This window comes from Symphalangus syndactylus, chromosome 4, assembly GCF_028878055.3.
Source record: "Symphalangus syndactylus isolate Jambi chromosome 4, NHGRI_mSymSyn1-v2.1_pri, whole genome shotgun sequence".
Taxonomy (NCBI): Eukaryota; Metazoa; Chordata; class Mammalia; order Primates; family Hylobatidae; genus Symphalangus; species Symphalangus syndactylus.
In genome coordinates this window covers 120200321-120221292 of record NC_072426.2, presented here as the reverse complement: position 1 = coordinate 120221292, position 20972 = coordinate 120200321, and the positions used below count along the sequence as shown (strand labels likewise).

The window sequence follows — 20972 nt, the reverse complement described above, 5'->3', positions numbered from 1 at the left end:
CCAACAGTGGAATGGCTTCAGGCGGCCTTTTGATCTTTGTCTCAGCACCCGATGGTGCCACACTGTAGCACTGCCCACTTGCTGGCACTGGGGGAGGTGCCTCTGGGTCCTCCTAAAAGGCTGATTCAGTCTGAGCTCCTGGGGCTAAGCTCATTTTGGTGGCAGCCAAAGAGGTATCTTTCATTCTTCTTCTTTCTTACTCACCTGAACCTGAGCAATTTCCCTTCCTGCAGCCACACCCATCTTGTGTGTTTTCCCCTGAGATGTTGATCTAGGAGAACCCTAAGGAGGTGCCATAACTAATGGTGATATGCTCCATTTATGCTACAGGCCTGGGTCAGTCACCTCATAGCACTAGTCCCATTCTTCATTGTTGAGTCTAGATTGGAGCTCACATGGGAACTGAGAATGCTGTCTGACCAACACCAGGAAAATGATGCAACTCATATTAACAAAGACCAAAAGGCTTTCTTTACAGGTATTTAATTTAATGTAAGTACTGCAAACCCTGCTTGAACTTATAAGGCATAAAAGATGGCAATTACTTAGATAAGAAAGTAATTTGTTACAGGACCCCTTTACATATTTGGTGCATTCAAAATATTAACTGTGTCATAAAATTCAGATCACACATTATCTGTTGTGTAAAACAAAATATCTTATGTGGCCACATATTGATTCTGAGAAACAAAATTCCCTTTCCTCATAGGCATAGGTAAGGTAGGATGTGGGGTTCAGAAACAAAGAGAAAGCCTGTTCAACTTCCACCCTGACTCTAAGCTTAAACTTTCCAACATAGATTGATTGAGGGATATTTTTTCAAACATGCTTTTTTTTTCCATTTTATCATTCAGCTCTGATAACTTTTTTTCCACTTTATCATTCAGCTCTGACCACCCCCCATTCAGAGTTTGTGCCTTGAGGCTTGCCAGCAGGGCTTGCAGTACTTACATTAAACTAAATTTAAGAGTAAAGGTGCTCCTGCTGCTAATGTTCTCAGATCAGAGGAGAGCAAAATGAAGGAGCTGGCAGCTGAAACTTTAATGGTAGGAAACGTTGACTCAGAATTTGAAAAAAAAAAAAAAAACTCAGTTGATCTGTATGACAAAGAAGACATATCCATCTCCATGTATGTCATTTGCATTTGGTTTCTATTCCATGCTTACATTTTCTAACAAAAATCATCGAACTCAAGTAAACATCAAAAAGGATAAATTTTATATAACATGCTGGTATGCCAATTTTGGTGGAAGTTATACGCACCTCGATGAGCTATGTTGGCTGGATCAGCACCTCTGGGGGCTGCTCTCTTTTATCTGTCTACAAATAGCTGGATGTTCTTAGTATTCAAGGAAATTGCAAGCACTGTTCCTCATTTTGAAGCTCCTTGGTGAACTCTTCAAAGACCCCTGCAATTATGAAGAGATTACCCTGGCCCCAGTGGCCACTGCGTAATGCTTTGGCAAGTAAAGTGGGGCTTTTAGAAAAGAGTCTAAAATTTATAGAGGATGGAATGCCCCACATGAGGCAAACTTAGGTGTTTTCCTTTCTCCCTTTTGAAATTTACTAGGGCTACACTGGTCTGGGTTAAGAACTTAGATGATTCCGATGTTCACTGTAACACTGAAGACTCTGGAACTCTGGAGAAGTCTTCACAGCTCCTCTGGAGTAAGCTCTTGGGAGGCCCGTTTGAGGAGTTTTGGTGTCCCTTCAAACCTCACATGAATCATAACTTCTTTCCGTATGCTCTGTATGATGCTGCCATTTAGTAAGTTCTTGTTATTCCAGTAACTCAACTATGTAATATAACATCTAATCAGAAAAATAGATTTTTAAAATTAAAAAAATTGTCGTTATGTTGTGAAGTTATGAAGGGTAATATAGTATGTTTCTAATGTTTAGTCTGTAGGAGAGGACTAACGTTTGCTGTTTAAATTGTGCACTTTAAAGCTACAACTGCATAAAAATAAGTGGGCATTTTGTTTCATAGATCATATCATGCCTTGATAAACTGGTAGTACTAGGATTCTATTATATTTAAAAAAACCACTGATCTCCATTAGAATTCTCTGTAATTATGTAAAAAATTATTTTTAGGCCAGGGTAATAATCTTTCTCAAAAACACAAAGCTGTCTATTTCTACACTGAATTTCAGAAGATTTTCTCTCGTCTTAGTGCTTCTGCACCCCCACCTCCACCATGGCTTTGTAGCACTAGAGGAATATTGTGTCTCAGCTATCCACAGGTGGTTCTATTTCAGGTTTGACTACATCTCTCCTTCTCTACTCCTACCTAAGCCACCACTCTCTCTCCCCTGTATTTCACAGGAGGCTTTGGGCTGGCCTCTCTTCTGTTTACCCTTTCCCCAACTACAGTCTAACCTGAAAGAAAAACTCAGAGTGATCCTTTCAGGATGAAAGTCAGATCGTGTCAATTCTATGCTCTGTATCCTCCAATGGATTCTTACCTCAGTGAGAAAGCCAGTTTTTACAGTAACCCTCAAGACATTACATTATTGGGACACCCAACAAAATTCTCCACAATGTCTTTGAGCTTGTCTCCTTCTACTTTTATTCATCCCTTTGCCATTGGTGAGCATCTGGGTAGTTTCTAGTTCTCTGCTTCGTTTTCCAGCAGAGAATCTTATCAACATCTGAGGTTCTATATATTTTGCTTATCTGTGTATTGTCTTTCTCCATATTTACCCTCATATTGCAAAGTCTGTGAAATCAGAGAGTTTTGTCTTTTTCTTCACTGCTGTATCTTTGGCACCTAGAACAGTGCCTGGCACCAAATAGGAGCTCATTAAATATCTGCTGAATATATTCAAGGCCCAGATTTTATTGTGATCTTCCCTGGGTCACACAGGTAGTAATGCTGAAGATAAGCCATTTACAACCTAAAACAAGCCTTTCAGTTAGTTGGTGAAGCTAAGAGTACAGGTCAAACCTGGTGGACATAGAGGGGGTGGGATCAGGAGCCCCTGGCCTTTTGGATGCCTCTCTATTTAACAGAAGCATGGGTTCTTTTGCGTCTGAGAGCCCTTGCACCATGTAACAATTTTTCTATTCTAAGTTCACAGACATCATGTCCACACTGCTTCCTCTTTGGAGTAGGATTTAGATAATTTGATTTTATAGACTAGCCTTGCTAACCACTGTGGCACACTGCATTTTCCAAAAAGGGCTGTAACAATATCTCCCATGCCATATTCTTTTCTTACAATGAAACTTTGACACTCTCCTATCAATAGGTGGTTCTGTATTCATTTGCCTTGAATCTGGTTGAACTTGTTATTATAGTAGAAGTGGATGTTATGTGACTTCCAAGGGTAGACCCTAAAAGGGGATAAAGCTTCTGCCTGGCTTTTCTCTAAAATACTTGCCTTTGGAGCCTGGAGCTGCTACATAACAAGTCTTAGGTTGCCATGATGTGAGGAAGCCCATGCCACATGAGGAGACCACATGTATGAGTTCTGGCAGATAGCCCCAGTTGAGTCCCAGCTAACAGTTAGCATCAACCACTAGCAAAGTGAGTGAAGACACTTCAAGGTGATTCCTGTCCCCTATCATTGGGTTACTACAGCTTCTGAGTTTTCTCAGCAGAGGCTCCCATCACCATGGAGGAGAAAAAATCCATGCCTATCATACCCTGTCCTTATTCCTGACCCGTGTAAAGTGTGAGATAAAGTTGTTTTAAACAACTTTTAAAAAACAGTACATTTTGAAGTGATTCATTATATTGTTATGGCTGTGTGCTTTCTCAGGGCAGCTGTCTCCTTGTTGAGAATTGTTCTTATCATCCATCACATCTAAGGGAAAGCCTTTATTTGTGAGCGATAAGGCTTTTAGAAAACAGCAAGTATGAGCAATTTCCAATTATTGATTGTAACAGGAAAGCAACACATAAACATTAGAAATCCATAGCTATCCTCAAAATCTTTATTCTTTAATTGCAATCATGTCACTTACAAAACTCTTACCAAAGATGCCAACTGAACCATCAATGCATTTATCAAATTTTCTTCTTATCTACTTTGTGCTGAAGATACAGACAAATAATAAATTGGCCAAAAAGCAGACAATGGAAGAAAATAATGAGAGAAGCAACCTGCCGAATCCACTCAATGAGCATCATTCCTGAATAACAGAGCTGTAGCACTACACATAGGCATTCTCAACTAAGATGACAGACTGTAAATCTCCAATAATGTTTTAAAGGATCCTTTGAAAGATTTATTCTTTAAAATACAATTTCTACTTATTTCTTTTTGTAGTCCGAAATGACCACCCTGCCCTCACTGCCCATGACACGCCCGAAGCTTACAGCCTTAGCCAGACAGAAGCTGCCTTGCTCCTCCAGAAAAATTCCAAGGTACGTGCCCCTGGTTTTTTTACTTATTTTCCTACAGAATGAATTTTCTATAGTAAGAAATGTCAATAATGTATCTCAGAAAATAAAATCATTTCAAGAGAAGAGAAAAATACCTTGTTATATTGAGAGTATTGAAATCTGCTGTTTCAAAAGTATTTATGAACCACATTCAAATGCTGCAAATATATTTATTTATTAATCTAGGCTTATTTCATCATTTTATTTCCTATTGCAATTATATCATGGTTCCCGTAGAGTTTTGGAGATAAGTTTCCTGTTTTAAATGTGTATGGAGAACAGAAAGCAGAAGCTTTGGGAACAAAAGGTGTAAAGCTTTTTTCTTTTTAAGGCAGAGTCTTACTCTATCACCTAGGCTGGATTGCAGTGGTGTGATCTCAGCTCACTGCAATCTCTGCCTCCTGGGTTCAAGCAATTATTGTGCCTCAGCCTCCTGAGTGGCTGGGACCACAGGCACGCAGCAATATGCCCAGCTAAGTTTTTGTATTTTTAGTAGAGACCGGTTTCGCCATGTTGGCCAGGCTGGTCTTGAACTCCTGGCCTCAAGTGATTTACCCAACTTGGCCTCCCCAAATGCTGGGATTGTAGGGATGAGCCACCATGCCCAGACTGAAAGGTGTAATGCTTTTAATCTACAAAGTCCCAAGGGCTGACTTCTGTTTTAGAAGGAGGGTAGAGCCTTACTTGTAGGGTAGATTGGCAGGCGAGAATCAGCTCCTGAAATGATGTTGGAGCCTGAAAATGCATCATCAAACTGCTGCTGCCCATGAATGGCTGCTGAGCTACTCAAATTGTCACTGAGGAAATGCAGGGCAGAAAAATTGATACATTTTGTCATAATTATGAATATCAACTGATTGTGCTATTTTGAAATTGCCATTTGTAATTCTATTGACTTTTAGTAATATACATATTATTTACCAATATAAATAGTTTGCATACATAGGTTTATTTTCTTTATATGCCTACTTTTCCATTCCTGCAAGGCATAATGATCAACGTATTAGGAGGCTTCTTTGTTCTCATGCCTCATTTTTAGTATTTCTAGGAAAGACCAAAGCCCCTGGAACAAAATAAATACATTCAGCTAAACTAACATAAAAATTCTTTTGAAATAGTAAATCAAAATTTTCTTTTCCTATAGCAGAGAAATCTTTCAATGAATGCATAATTCATGTGTGTATACTATAATATATATACATACATATTTTTGTTTTACTTTTGAATAATGTAAAATATTTATGAAGTCTGAAAAAGCTTATTCTTCCTGTCTTTTTAAAGGATTTAATTTATATTTTGTTTTCAAGGTGAGCAAAAGCATAGCCAAATCTCATATCCTTAGGATAGGATGAGTTTTAAAGAAAATGTTTTCTGGTATTCATTTTATTGAAGAAAAATATTTTTATCATACCCACAAAAGGCAAAGTTTGTATCAACATTCTTTAATAGCTTCTGAATAAAACACTGATATTTGTTTAGTTCCATATCATCATAGTTATGAGAGGTTGATAGCATGCTTATTTTTAAAAGTGCAAAAGGGTGTAAAGAATGAATGCACTACAAGTATAATACATTTTCAATAAGGGCTTCTTAAAATGATTTTGCACCTTGGACCTTTAATAATTTGAGTTTTATGTGTGATTAAAAAAACTATTCAAAGAGCATTTCAGGACAAAATTGAGTAATGTTTGGAACAAATTCATGTTACACATTTGAATCAAACAGGTGTTCTTGGCTCAGGATTCTGTGCCAAACAATATATAACTTCAGCAGTTGGAAAGTTACACCACGAAAAAATGTGAGCAAAATAGAAGGTCTTATAAGCTTTGAGGAGAAGACTCTTAAGTAGAAAGTGAATTATTTCAAGGTGTTGGTGTTTTATTTGTTTACACAATGGGTTTAATATTCTTCCTTCTCATTTTCCATTCAGGAAAGATAAAATTTTGAAATGATCAACCAACGACCTAACTCTATAGCTATTGCATTTATTACATATGGTATTATACTCTGAATATTTCTATTCTCCTGGTGGCATTTTATGTGTTTGGCAGCTTTTCAACTTGATAAGGTGGTGCTTTATTATTTCTTTCTATTTCATTTAGGTCTCAATTGATCAAAGAAAAAGATGACATAGATCATTATCTAGAGGTGAATTTCAAAGGATTATCAAAAGAGGAGGTTGCAGCGTAAGTACAACCTTTAAAGGTACTTTAATATAAAGTTTGTTTCTTTTGTCTTCTTTATTGAAATCTCAATTTTCCTGTGTAATATACTTTTTCATTGGAACATGGCATTTAAAAATTAGAGCTCATATTAAATAGTGATAAGTCATGTCTATTGATCTCACACATATCAAAGTCTTTAATTTTATGGCTCTCAAAATTCCCATATTTACCAAGATATTATACTATCACATTTGCAATATTTAGTTAAGTCTGTGCTATTCATTGCTTATTAACCTTCGTTTTAAGGTGTGTTGTCTCCATGGGAAAGAAAAAAGCTTTAAGAAAAAGATTTATATATCTTTTCTCCTGGTGATTAAAGAAAAAGAAACACCTTACTAATGTACTAATATGTCTCCTTTTCCACCCAAGCACTCACAAAAAGAACCAATGGATCATAGTTTATTCGTTAATTTTTAAATAATTCTAAATTGTCTAGATTTATTTTTTAGATGAATGACACAAACTTTGACATTTTATCACCAGTTAGCATCTAATTTATGGGATGAATAAAAGCAGTACAAAAATCAATGTAGGTTAGTGAGAAATGAACAGAAACTTAGAATAATAGCTAAACAGGTTTAATATTTCTTACCTATACTTAGTGGCTCTGTTATCAGATCTTTTCATGTAAGTATTGAAAAATGGAAATCTTGTAAATTTACACGTATCTTATGGAATTCAATAATTGTTTCAATTAAAATATTTTATGCAACAAATGTTTTTAAAAGATTCTCTCTATTAATTTGTCTAATGCTGTGGGATTCTACTGAAAGGGTGTTGCTAATGATATTTTGGTGTAGGTTTGATATATTCTAAAGTTCTAAGTCTCTTGGTGTTTTCCATTTTATCAGATATTATCTTTGTCAGTTTGCATATAACATGGAAAAACACAGTCATTTATTTTGTCAATAACTACTTTATAGAATGACAAAATTTTACAGTAGCTGTAATCACTCACTTCTGCAGATCTCTACAGACTACCATGTATATGGTGTGCAGGATTTTTGGTTAAATGCTATTCTGATGATTAATTCTTTAACTTTCCGTGATAATCTGTTAGATAAAATTTAAGGCCAATATTGTATGATAGTACAACTACTTCTTAAAAGAAAAATATATGTATGCCATATTTGGATTCCGATTTAAATATTATATCCAAATAGTTTTAACTGGCTTAAGAATTGGAATTAAATTAAAAACTAAACATGCTACACATAATTTTAACAAACTAGAAGTCCATATACTAAAAGTCTACTGACATTTAAGTTTCCAGTGCAGGCTGAAGAAAAACTTTATCTAAGACAATGCAAAATAGGCTATGGTGATGAGTATTCTCTTAATATTATTTTTCCAGTAAAGATACTGCCAAATTGATTTCAAATTCATCATTACACTATTGACAACAGTAACACTGGGTAATTCTCAGGACTTACTACAATATTCTCCTTAAAGTTTCCTTCACTTCAGTGCTTTCTTGGACCAAAGCTCTTTCTGTAAGATAGTGGATGCAAATCATTAGTATGGAGATAGCTTGTACACAGGTCATTATTATGCTTTTGATTGATACACATTCTAGACCTTGCCCTAGACAGACTAATTGAATAGCATAAAAAGGAGAAAATTGATGAATGATTTCAGCGTCTCTAGCAATGCCCAGCAGGTGCCATGAAGAATTATGCATAGTCTGTTAGCCAGGGAATTACTGCATCAAACTCTTTATAGCCATTCAGCTCTAAAAAGATAAATTGATCAACAAACATTTATTAAGTACTCACTTTATATCTAATACTAGGTTTTTCACAGTGGGAGAGACAATGATATTTTATTGTAAAATACTTGGCCCCATCCTGGAGCCTTAACATCTATTTGAGACAATAAGACCTATGAGCAGGAGACAAATATGAAATGATCGAGTGCCGACTGTATTGTGAGGTGCAGCCTAGAGGTCAAGAAAAAATCAGAGAAGACTAAGACGATAGGATAGAACTTCTTAAGGAAAATAGATTTTGAGTTTGGCTCCCTGTCTGATTGCATTATAAAATTATCTAACTGGTAAGTCATAGATCTTCAGTATACGAAAATGTAATGGGTAGAAATGGAAGAATCAAATCAGGCAAAAACAATGCCTAAGATATATCCTCAAATCCCTCTCTCTACTGCCTTATTCGTGTCTTTAATATGGTGATCGATATATTTGTGTATACTCGTTAATACAATTGATGTACACTGGCTTTGATATCCCATAGTACACATACGCTCTGTGTCTAGTTTCAAAATAACCTCTCATCATGTACCCCAAAATATGCCAACCTACCTATGTGTAAACTCACACGCTGTGACTTTCCTCCCAATGCGATGGGTAGAGAGTTCCTACTGTCATCTAAGCATGGTCCCTCCGCTTGTGCTCTGCATCTCATCCCCTTACCTGCTCCCAAGACTTCCTCCTGCAGTTAAATTTGTTTTTCACCTATACCATCAATTTCTCCTTTTTCATTGGAACGATCTCACTATTATTCATTTCTACTCAAACATTTTTCTTGACATCTTATCCCCTTCCAGTTTCTACTCCATTTTGCTCTACCCAAGACAGCAAGCAAAGTGCTGTCTTAATATTTTCACATTTCTTTTTTGCCTTAGTTGACTCTAAATAGCTTTCCAACCCCCATACTTACTGAAATGCCTCTTCAGGGTCACCCATGACCCCTATTTTTATCACATCTAATAGTTATGTTTCTGTTCCCAGCTTCCTTGATGTCTTCACAGCATTTGACCGAGTTGAACGCTCTCATCTTCTTGAACATTGTGTGCTTGTGACTTTCGGGATGCCATATTCTATGGTTTTTCTCCACATTGGAGCACTTCAGTCTTTTTTGCAGGCTGGCTTTCTCTTTCCAAACTCTCAGTGGTGAGGTGCCCAAAGGCTGGGTCCTAGGTGCACTTCAGCCACACTCTCAACCTGGACCCAGTCTTATAGCTTTAAACATCAGCAATAACCCGATGGCTACTCAATTTATAAATCCAGCACTGACCTCTCCATCAAGCTGAAAGTTTTTAGATCCAACTGCCTCCTTGATGTGTCTACTTGGATATATCACAGACATCCCAAGGTTAATATAACCCAAAACTGGACTCTTGCTTCACCCCTACTCCTCTCCTATCCCCAATATTCATCCCACAGCCTTTCCTCAATTCAGCAAATAACATCAGGCAGCCTTGAGTCTTACCTTGCTTACTGCTACCCCCCCCACTAATCCATCAGTATGCCCGATCAGCTACAACTCCAAAATATATCCCGTGCTCATCTCCTGGTCTTCATTGCGGAGCTGCCATCATGTCTGCTAAGATCGCTTAAATGGTCATATAACTGCTCTTCCCACACCCACTCTCACTCCACCACACTCCTCCCGCTAGAGTGGTCTTTTGAAAACATTAGATCATGACATTCCCCTGCTTAAAATCTGCCAATAGATTCCCATTCTTCACCTGCCCTGAAGCTGTGCATGGTCTGGACTTTACTGACCTCTCTGACCTTCTCTCTCTTTCTCCCCACCACTCTCTACTCCCGATGTGGCCTTATTGCTGACATTTCTTATGCAGGTGTCAACTTGAATGTGACCTCCACAGTGAGCCATTTCTTGACCTCATAATACAATGTAAATGAGTAAGCAAGCAGGATAAGCCAACATGTAGTTGTCACTGGAATGGCCAAACCCAAGTGATGGGGGTTTATTTTACTTGGGAATGGTAGAATCGTTCAAAGGCAAAAGGCTTCTGGGTTTTGTATCATCTACCTTCACAGAAGAAATTTCAGTATGCTTCGTTACTTTCTAAGTGACTAGATTATTGTTGTGCCTTATAGGTGCATTTAAAAAAATCAAATCCATTGTATTCACATTCCATATTTGGTAATGATGATTTGACTTTAAACTTCAAAGTCAAATTTGACTTAGCAGTGAACTTCAAATGGTTCACTGCTACTATCTAACTGATCTTTAACAAGTACAGACAGTCATGTCAGAAGAGTTTCTGTATTTCTGAACTTCCGAGTTTTAATTCTGTATAGTATTATCAGAATGCATTATTGTTTTCAAAAAAGAACTTAAAATATCACTTATTATCATATCATAATTACTTTGAGTAGCTAAGTAATAAAAGAGTAATTTATAGAGGATCAAATAAACATTTCTAGAGGACACTTTACAGCTTTAGCTATGTATATGAGGAAACAAAATGATCTGGGGACAGAGTATGTTCATCTGCTCAATATTGTTTTCTGCTTCAGATATCAAGTTCTGTTATGCAGAAAAGTATATTTGGTTCAAAATTATGTGCATCTCTAAGATATTACTTTCTTTCCAAACATCTTATTTTTAGCATCATCAATGGGTGTTTATTGAGCATCACTTTGTCAGCAAGCTCAGTGGCAGTTAGGACTGTTTGTTACTATATTCAGTGAGTTTGGGCTGTAAAGAAACAAAGAACAATTTACTTTCATATCTTTTTTTATTTTTTGTTTTTTTTTTTGAGACGGAGTCTCGGTCGGTCACCCAAACTGGAGTTCAGTGGCGCGATCTCAGCTCACTGCAAGCTCCGCTTCCTGGGTTCACGCCATTCTCCTGCCTTAGCCTCCTGAGTAGCTGGGACTACAGGCATCTGCCACCACGCCCGGCTAATTTTTTTTGTATTTTTAGTAGAGACGGGGTTTCACCATGTTGGCAAGGATGGTCTCCATCTCCTAACCTCGTGATCCGCCCGCCTCGGCCTCCCAAAGTGCTGGGACTACAGGCGTGAACCACCGCATCTGGCCTACTTTCATATCTTTAAAGCCTTTTTCTCCTGCCTTATTTTGAATTGTATTATACTTACTCAAAGTAAATTAGTGTTTTGCCAGTCCACATTTTGTTTTTTGCAGATTAGGTTTTTATCTTGAATCTCAAAATTTTTGTCCAAAGATGCTTTTATGAACTACAAATACACTTTTTATATGCAAATCTAGCGTCTGGATTTGCACAATGCCCTAGCACTCAAACATATGGCACAAGATGAAGCCATTTATTTAAGATACAATATTTCATAATTCTTTATTGGAAGTTAGATCCTTTCAAGTGTACTCTTCCTCTGCTTCATTCATTTTTCTTTACTTTTGAAAATGTGAAATCATTTTGGTTTCTCTTAAAAAAGTTTGCTCTTTGGTAAAGTAATAAATTCTCTATGGAGGTTTGCAAATTAACTTCCTGAAGAAGCCAGTTGCCAAGCAAATGTTTACATGACTAATCTCCAGATGAGACAGAGATAGGTGGGCAGGAGAAGGAAGAACCCGTTTCCTGCTAGGAAAAGAAGATTTTGGTGTTCTAAAATGAAGAGAAAATTTCTTCCTTTCTCATGAATATTTTTTAAAAAATAAGCGATTACAGAGAATGCAGATGGGAAGAGAGGAGGAATTGCCACTTCTTTTTGAAAAAATTCTGGCATTGTCTTCTAGATCAGATCTCTAGGATGTGAAACCAGGAATGAAAAGATCGTTTTGCCATGATTTAAAAGAAAAGGAAGAAGGAAAAGAAAGAGAAGGAAGGGAAGAAGAAGAAAAAGCAGAAAGAAGAAGGGGGAAAAGACTGATATCAATAAAGTTTAAAATTGGGGAATTTAAAAAATGTAGTTGGAAGGAGCTTTTTAAAAAACAAAACAAGACAGAATAAAAGAACAGTGTTCACTAGGTACAAAAAAAAAAGGTCTCAAATTTTCACCAAAACCAAATATAGAGATAAAAGAAAAGATTTCAAATGTCAACAGAACATAGAAATGCCAATTTCTTAGGCATTTATATCTTTGTGTCCTTTAGGAGTTTGCTTTAAAATACTATTTTCACATATGGTGTTTAAGCTTACCAGCTCTAATAGACATTAAAAAAAGATGTCTCTAAGAGGAAAGCATGGGAATCATGACTTGCAGCTCTGGCTATTATAGGAGCTGATTCCTTCTGCGGTTGAAAACTTGGCTTTGTTATGTAATACCTGTATTGTCTTAAGGAGGTTACCTGCTTTCTCCAATCTTTGCTTTCCACAACTATTTGGAGAGCATAATAACAAGAAATTCTTACAAGAATTAAATGAGATTCTCTATATGAAACACGTGTAGATGACACTCAATTCAGACTATTATTAATTATCATTGCCCATTTTTCTTTGGCTTTTAAGCATTTATTAATAGTATAAATAACCTAAATATTTTGTATTAACTTAATGTGTTGATTTATGTAGTGATATTAATTTATCATTTCTCTTTAAATATGTATAGTTACATCTTTTGCTTTGTACTAAGTATCATTTTCATCATGTTCTAAAGGCAGAGTTTTAAATAATATGTATTTCAAACTTATAATACTAATCAATGAGGGGACTTTTTTTTTTGTATAGACAGGGTCTCACTATGTTGCCCAGATTGAGCTTGAACTCCTGGCTTCACGCAGTCCTCTCACCTCAGCCTCCCAAAGTGCTGGCATTACAGCTGTGAGCCATCATGCCCAGCCAGATTTTTAAGAAAATTTCAAGTTGTAATAAAAACTTTTCAGAAATGTACAGATAAACTCGCAATTTTAGAAATACACAGAATATAGCTGAAGGATGTGGTTCTTCCTGCAATAGCCCATAAACCTGTAAGTGCAAAATGCACTTCTCTATTTAAAAACCATTTGGGAAATTCCTTTTTCAGTGTCATAGGACAAAGTGATAAATAAAAAAAGATGAAAGGTGACAAGCACACAGGCACCACAGAGGATGAATCAGCTAGAACTGTCTGTCAGTGGGATAAACAATGATCCAGCCACATCACTCTCAATTTATGGGGCAAGATGGTTTTATTATGTTGAGTTTTGTCTTTGATAGTGTCTTCTCTCTGTATTAAGAAAACAGGGAGGATTAAAAACTATTTAGACCCTTTTCAAGTCTCCATTATGGCTAAAAAACAATCCTTAAAATTACTGAGGTTACTGCAACTATGGAAAAATCATCTCCCTGGCCTATACCCGTATCCTGTTCTGTTTTCTATGTTGGAAATTGGAGATGTTGTAATAACCAGCATCACCATCTCACTGTTTAAAGCAAAACCAAGTTATGGATTCACAAGAACTCTTTTGCTTCACCAGGGTTTCCACAGATATTACCAGACCAGGGACTTTTCTGGGAAGCATAATCAGGTGATGCCCACCTCCAGATTAGAAGGGAACAGCATTATCATTCTCTTTTATTTTTATTTTTTAATTCTCTTTTAAAATAAAAGCATTTAAATGTCTAGTTATAAGCAATAAAAAGAGAATATAAATTTGTAGGAGATACTTTTCCTTGATAGTTTTTATTATTTGGAAGCTTTTAAAACTTCATGTTTGTATTTCAGTGATTCTCTGAGACCATTTAAAATATGATTACCCTTTCTTTGATCTGGAAAGGCAACTTATCAAGATATATATATATGCACACACACATACAAATATATGTAGTGTGTATCTTTATAAATATATATATAGTATGTGTGCATGTTTGTGTGTATATATGTGTGTGTGTATTAGCATCTTCAAGGTCTGTGCTTTAACTATTAATCCCAATTTTCTACATACCACTATATAAAAATCTTTCAATATATTTTAAGTGCTTCTCTTTAAACCAAAGTGTAAGCATGTTAAGTCAAATTAAATACAGGCATAACTTATTCTATTGCACCTTGCTGTATTGCACATACAGTTACTGTATAGCCAGAAAACCCAGATAGAGAAGCTTCTTCCTCTTCTTCCCGGCAATCCACACAGTGCAGGCAAAACTTGACAGTTCCTTCATAAGAAGAACATCAGGAACACATCACTAATTCAGATGTCAGATTTACATTAACCAACATTAGTATATGCATGCAAACCTTGACACAACAAAGAAAAGCTCCAGAAAAATAGCCTACATATTTTACTGTCAGGAGGGCTGTGGAGGCATACTTAGGCCAAGTCTGTCGACTTAGACATGTATGTAAAATTAGGTTTTCTTATTTAACTAGCTTGCCTATATTGCTTTTCATGGAAGCATCCTATTTTTCCTACTTTAGGTAAATTAAATTTGTAAGGAAGAAGCTAAAATACTGATATACTAGCTGACATGGGGAAGATAAAATAATTGGCCACTATGAAAAGGACAGACTGTCTGGGGACAAGGGCAAGGCATGACTGGGCCCTGCAGCCACCCTTTTCAGTGTATTTACATTGTGTTGAAATTATATAACAGAATTCATAACAAAGCATTATTTTGTTGACGTTACTCTGTTTCATATGGCAGGGAAATGAATAATATATTTTAGAAAAGTTTTAATTATATGTTTTGCTTTATTAGTTTTTGTTTTAGTCTAGGTTTATATGTTGAAAGATTTGTGTTGTTGGAAAATTTACCAATGTTGATTGCCTCTGTCCTTAAATTAATACAAATTGTTTATTAATTTACTTATTAATTAATTACTATAGTATCTTCCAAAACTCTTAGATGATCAATAAGAATCTTTCCAAATCTCTTTTGTGCTTTTTGGATTTTTTTAAAATTCCCTTCACATTGTTCCTAAGGGATAGAAGTTATTTGGTCAGAATAATTTCCAAAAAGCCTAAATTTTCTTCTAAGTATGCTAGGAAACCTTTGGCTCATTTTACGCAGGGAAATGATATGATGTCACTTTATTTTAAAAGGATCACTCAAGGCTGTTGTGCTCTGTAGATATTTGACTGGGGAACACCCCAAGCAAAAGATGTTGGTGGCTTGACCAGGGCAGATTTAGTAGAAATGATGAGAAGTGGTCTAATTTAGAATATATTTAAGTGACAGGGAGATTAGAGCTTACCAATGGAGTAAACATGGGAACTAAGTAAAGGAATAGATAAAAAATGACTCCTTCTGAACTGACCTGAGCAACTAGAGGGATGTCTTGTTCACTGCTGTGTCTCCAGCACCTATGATAGTATCCACATAGTAGGCACTCAAGAAATACTTTTTAATTAAGGCCAGCCTCATCCCAGCCTGTGCATACTGTTTCCAGTTTAATTCCTTCCATTCCTGCTTTGAAATTCATCTTCTTGCAAAAATAATAGTAATGACTAATATTTGTAGAGCACTTTCTATGTTTCAGGTATTATTTTAAGTGCCTCATATGTATTCATTCATTTAATTCACAAAAAGTATTTATTAATTCAATTTACAGCTAAAAATTGATGCACAGAGATATTAAGTAACTTTCCCAAGGACACACAGATAATAAGTAGAAGAGCTGACTTTGAATCTAGGCAGTCTGGGTCTAGCACTCATTCTTGGAGCATTATACCATTCTGCCTCTGAAAATACTCAGGTCTTCATTAAACTGTGTTTTCTCTCGTCTCTCATTCTTAGGGTATTTCCATTCTCTTGGCCTAGAATGATTTTTCTCTTTACTGTCTCATGACTCTTACTCATTCTTAAATGGCTCAACTGTATTAGATAAACTGGCTACTATCTTGTAATCTCCAGTACACTTATAGCACTGTATTGCCATTGCTAGAATAATTGTTTCCTATACTAGACTACAAGCTTCAAGAGAGCTGGGGCCATTGCTGCTCTGCTCGTATGTGCATCCTTGGTACTCTACTCATACAGTGCTTAGCTCACCTCACAGGAATGAGAACCCATGATCTTTTACCCCTTCATAGCCTTGCACATGTGTTCTGCCTGGAAAACCCTCTGCTTTCTCTCATGCCTTGTGTACTGGACAAGCTTTTATTTATCTTCCAGCTTCAACTTAACAGTTTCCTGCTTTGTGAGGCCTCCTTTGAAACACTTGGTAGAGTGCAGAGCTCCTGTTTGAACTATCTTGATGGCCATTGACAGTCATGTACAAGTGTTTTATTTCCCCTTTATTAATATTTAACATATTATAGTATGTTCTATACTATGTATGTATGGACTATGTATGTATGTATTATAGTAGGGATAGTATATAGATTGTGACTCATTAGTGGGTAGTGATTTTGACCTATCAGTTTGGGGATCATGGCCAGGATTTAAACAATGGAAAGAGAGTGTAGACAAATAGTATAGAAAAGAACGCATTGCACAGAGGAAAGCTAAATATTGGGAGGCTGCGACGTATAATGGAACAGAGCATGAATTTTTAAACCATACTCTCTGGACTCCAGTCCCAGATTTACTCTCATAAACAAAGTAACTGGTTGACTTTGGTGAAGTTACTTAACCTTTCTGTATTTCAGTTACCTAATCTGAAAAAAATAATGATAATAGGGCCTGTTTCCTAAAATAGTTATGATAATTGAGTTAATAATTATAAACTGATTGGAACATTTTGCATATTTGTGCTTTTAAATATTGGTTTAATATATTACACACACATTTATGCATGTGCTGAATTGCAATGTGTCTGTTTTTTTGGTTTTTTGTTTTTTTTTGAGATGGAGTCCTGCTCTGTTGCCCAGGCTGGAGTGCAGTGGCGCAATCTCCACTCACTGCAATCTCCGCCTCCTGGGTTTAAGCAATTCTCCTGCCTCAGCCTCCTGAGTAGCTGGAATTACAGGCGTGCACCACCACACCCAGCTATTTTTTGTATCTTTTCTTAATGTGGGTTGTCATAAGGAATGAACTCTGCTCTAGACTGGAGTCTTTGAAAGCAGGGATTGTGTTTTCTTTATCTTTTAGGCCTCTGACTTACATAAAATAACACTTTTTTGCTTATTGACTTTCTTTCCAGAATGGATTAAAGAAACTTAAAGTTAAAACTTTGTAGGCTGGACGTGGTGGCTCACGTCTGTAATACCAGCACTTTGGGAGGCTGAGGCAGGTGGATCACCTGACATCAGGAGTTCGAGACCAGCCTGGCCAACATGGTGAAACCCTGTCTCTACTAAAAATATAAAAATTAGCCAGGCATGGTGGCACAGGCCTGTAATCCCAGCTACTCAGGAGGCTGAGGCAGGAGAATCACTTGAACCTGGGCAGTGAGCCAAGATTGCGCCGTTGCACTCCAGCCTGGGTGACAGAGCAAGACTCCGTCTCAAAAAACAAAACAAAACAAAACAAAAAAACACAAACCTTTGTATTACACAGCTGTCAGATTATAACTAGAAAATAGAAGGCAAATAAATGAAGTATGTAAATATGCTCCCCACTGGAATTACTATAGTTACTATGAGGGAACATTAAGTTTCTCTTTCAACTTCTGGGTAGACTGGGCAAAAAGGAAGATGTGAAGGACTACAGAATTCTCATTACCTGATGAAAAGGCATACATCAGTTCTTTAAGAGAGACAAGCTTTTTCCTGATACTACGCTCCAAAAGAAAGTTATTATATAATCTTATATAAGAAAAATTTGCACACCTAATGCAACAAAATAGTTATTTAGACAGCTTGTCATAAATATTACATCTCCTCATTAAGTTTTCTTTCAAACAAGATAGTAACAGGTAAAATAAATGATTACTGTGTGCTATTCTCTGTGTTAAGTGGTCCTTAAAACAACCCTATGAACAATAACCCTTGTTATTACTCCCAGAGACCAAGGCATGAAGAGGTTAAGTAATTTGACCAAGGCAATCTATTGTTATAAAGAAGCAGAAGCAATGCAGTAGAAAAAAAGATGGTTCAAAGAGAGGAAGGAATGAATGAGCTGGAAAGAAAATGGATGACATATATTTGAAATCAATTTTCAGACTTTTCTGGTATTTCCAGGACTACCCTGGATCCAGAACCTCCCTTGGGGTTCAGTTCTACCAGAACTCAGTCGTTCTGCAACCATGATTCAGATTTCCGTGAAATCATTTTACTTAAGCTTGTCTGAAACAATTTTTTATCCCATAACCAAAGTAGCCAAAGAAATGCATTGCTGATTAAGGGAACTGATTTCTCAAAAGTTAGTTTGGCTTAAGGTTTTTCCACATCAATGTCAAGGTCAAGATAAATGACGAATCTCATTTCTATATTTGAAATGGCCACACAGAAGTACAAAGGATAATAAATTCTTACCATGATAAGGAAGGAGAGAAAACAAATTAGAAATCTCAAAATTTCAGAAATATGTTTTTAGAAAGCAGTTGAAATATCACTATGAAAAAATGATATTTTATAATGATAAAAGGGGTTGGCTCATCAAGAGGACATAAGCCTAAATATTTGTGCTTCTGATAATAGAACTTCAAAAAAACCAAAACTGATAGAAAGAAGAGGAGAAGTAGAAAAGCCCATAATTTTAGTTGGAGATTCCAACATCACTCTCTCAATAACTGGTAGAAAAACCAGTAGGAATATAGAAGCCTTGAACAACACCTTTAATCACCTTAAGTAATTGACACTTATGGAATATTCCACCAAACAACAGTAGAACACATTATGTTCAACTGTGCATGGAGGATTTATCAAAGTAGATTATAGTCTGGGCCATAAAACAAATTTTAACATGTTTAAACAATTTAAATCCTTCCAACTGTGTTCTCTTACAAGAATGAAATTAAGTTAAAAATGATAGCAGAAAGAGTTTTGGAAAATCTTCCCAAATTGGGAAGCAAGACAACATGCTTCTAAATAACCCATGAATCAAAGAAGAAATCACAAATCAAATTAGAAAATATTTTAACTGAATGAAAAAGAAAACACAGCATATCAAAATTTGTGGGATACAGCTAAAGCAGTGCTTAAAAGGAAATTTGTAGCATTAAAATGCTCGTATTAGAAAAATATAAATATCCAAAATTAATTTTCTAAGTTTTCATTTTCAGAAACCGGAAAAAGAAAGCTAATTAAAGTTAAAGTTAGTGGAGAAAAAGGAATAGTAAAATAAGAGCAGAAAACAAACAAAAAACCCAATGAAACTAATGCTGGTTCTTTGAAAAATATTGATCAACCCTTAGTCAAACTGATCAGAGAAAAATAGAAGACACAGTTTACCAATTTGGGAAATGAAAAGGGACACATCACTACAGATTACACAAATATTAAAGTGTTATTAGGAGATAAACTTTATGCTGATAAACTCAACGACTTAGATGAAATGGCTAAATTTCTCAAAAGACACTGCCAAGGTTCACTTACATAGAAACAGATAATGGAAGAGATTTATATTTATTAAAGACATTAAATTTATAGTTAAAAAAACTTCCTACAAAGAAATTCCAGGCCCATGTGTCTCCACTAATGAATTCTACCTAGCATTAGGGGAAGAAATAATGACAAACTTAACACGAACTCTTCAAGAAAATAGAAGAGGAAGAAACAGTTCTCAACTAGTCCTCTAGCAAATAATATGATTAAGCAGCTGAAAGATCTTCATGATAATGTTAATATAAACCTATCACATGTATTAATTAGGGTTAAGGAGATGATCAGGAAACTGAGATTTAAGTGTATTAAGTATATTCTTAAATGCGGAAAAGTAATATAGCACATGCTATATATATGTTATTTGTTGAATATAAAATATAAATCTAAAAAAATAAAACCAGTAATATTTGCAAATCAGTTGTCCTAAAAACTTTACCCTGAATTGAAATGCTCCTTTTATTAAATGCCAAACTTTCATGTGTGTATGCATATACCTGTACACATACATGTACGTATATATTCTGTTATATTGATTTATTTGCCTTTTCTTATATTAATGCCACTAATCTTTTTATCAATATAGTTGAAATGCATTCTTATATCTGGCAGACAGTCCCTTTTGTTCCAAATGAGAAAGATTTTCTTGTATATTCACTGTTTTATATGAATTTTAGAATTATCTTGTTAAGAGTTGGGGAAATATCATTAAGCTTTTATTGGGATTGTGTTAAGTTCATATGTTATTTTAGGAGAACTGACATTATTAAAATACTGAGTCCCACATTAACAAGAACCTTTCATTTCAATGGTGTTAAATAATAGCATTGACAGTGGTGCCTCTTCACATTCCTGCCTTCAGTGAAGACAATTCTAATGTATCCCAAACAGAAAGCCTTTTGCCATAGGTTTTTTAATAGATACACGTTACCAAGATAAAGAAGCTTTTTTTTAGTTTCTATTTTTTTTAATCATGTGTGAGTTTTGAACCTTGTGAAATAATTTTCTAGCACCTACTAGATTATTATAAAGTTACTAGATTTTCTATTTTGAACTATTCTTCCAATTCTGAGATAAACTCTACTTACGATGGTTTCAATTGATTGACTTCTCTGTGTGTTAGTGCGCGTGTGTGTGTGTGTGTGTGTGATTTTTGTATCTAAATAATAATGATACTGAGCTATGATTTTTATTTTCTCATGCTACACTTTCAGGTTTTGTAAAATTGACTAAAGAATTTTTATCTCATTAATTAAAAGTGAGG

General features: G+C 35.7%; 1 protein-coding gene across 7 annotated transcripts in view; it reads left to right on the top strand.

The window, feature by feature from the left end:
- Positions 1 to 20972, top strand: part of TTC29 (tetratricopeptide repeat domain 29) — a 266130-nt gene that overhangs the window by 1645 nt on the left and 243513 nt on the right. For 5 of the 7 annotated variants that reach the window (XR_008657260.2, XM_055276061.2, XM_055276059.2 and 2 more), the window contains exons 3-4: positions 4278 to 4375; positions 6496 to 6579. Coding sequence is in view for 6 of the 7 variants with exons in the window: in XM_055276061.2 (XP_055132036.1) it covers positions 4284 to 4375; positions 6496 to 6579 (176 nt within the window). In the remaining variant the exon portion in view is untranslated. Of the gene's footprint in view, positions 1 to 1583; positions 1769 to 4277; positions 4376 to 6495; positions 6580 to 20972 lie in introns of those variants that run through there. The other 2 variants (XM_055276060.2, XM_055276058.1) reach the window with 2 other exon arrangements.